This window comes from Oxyura jamaicensis, chromosome Z, assembly GCF_011077185.1.
Source record: "Oxyura jamaicensis isolate SHBP4307 breed ruddy duck chromosome Z, BPBGC_Ojam_1.0, whole genome shotgun sequence".
Classification (NCBI taxonomy): domain Eukaryota; kingdom Metazoa; phylum Chordata; class Aves; order Anseriformes; family Anatidae; genus Oxyura; species Oxyura jamaicensis.
In genome coordinates, this window is record NC_048926.1 from 62,371,587 (window position 1) to 62,371,843 (window position 257).

The following is a 257-nucleotide window of genomic DNA, read 5'->3' on the forward strand; positions in this document are numbered from 1 at the left end:
TAAAATAAATAAAATAAAATAAAATACGGTAAGATAAAGACGGAGGGGACGTGGGAATCGCCGGGAGGAGGAGGCGGAGGCGGCACCGCCCGCCCCATCCCAGCCCGGCGGCGTCCCGCGGGCGCACCCCTCGCCCCGGCCCGGCCGCAGGGGGCTCCCCGTGCCGCTCCCCGCGCCCCCCTCTCCTCGCTTACCTTTCCTCGCTCCAGCAGCTCCGCGATGTAGCCGAAGCGGCCGCCCTCGGCCGCCCCCGCCAT

At 69.3% G+C, this 257-nt stretch overlaps 1 protein-coding gene across 4 annotated transcripts in view; it reads right to left on the bottom strand.

Moving 5' to 3' along the window:
• The window catches only part of TRIM36 (tripartite motif containing 36), a 29,134-nt gene extending 28,877 nt beyond the window's left edge, over window positions 1-257 (bottom strand). For all 4 annotated transcript variants that reach the window (XM_035310333.1, XM_035310332.1, XM_035310331.1 and 1 more), the window contains exon 1: window positions 195-257. In XM_035310333.1, the coding sequence (XP_035166224.1) occupies window positions 195-257 (63 nt within the window). The remainder of the gene's footprint in view (window positions 1-194) is intronic.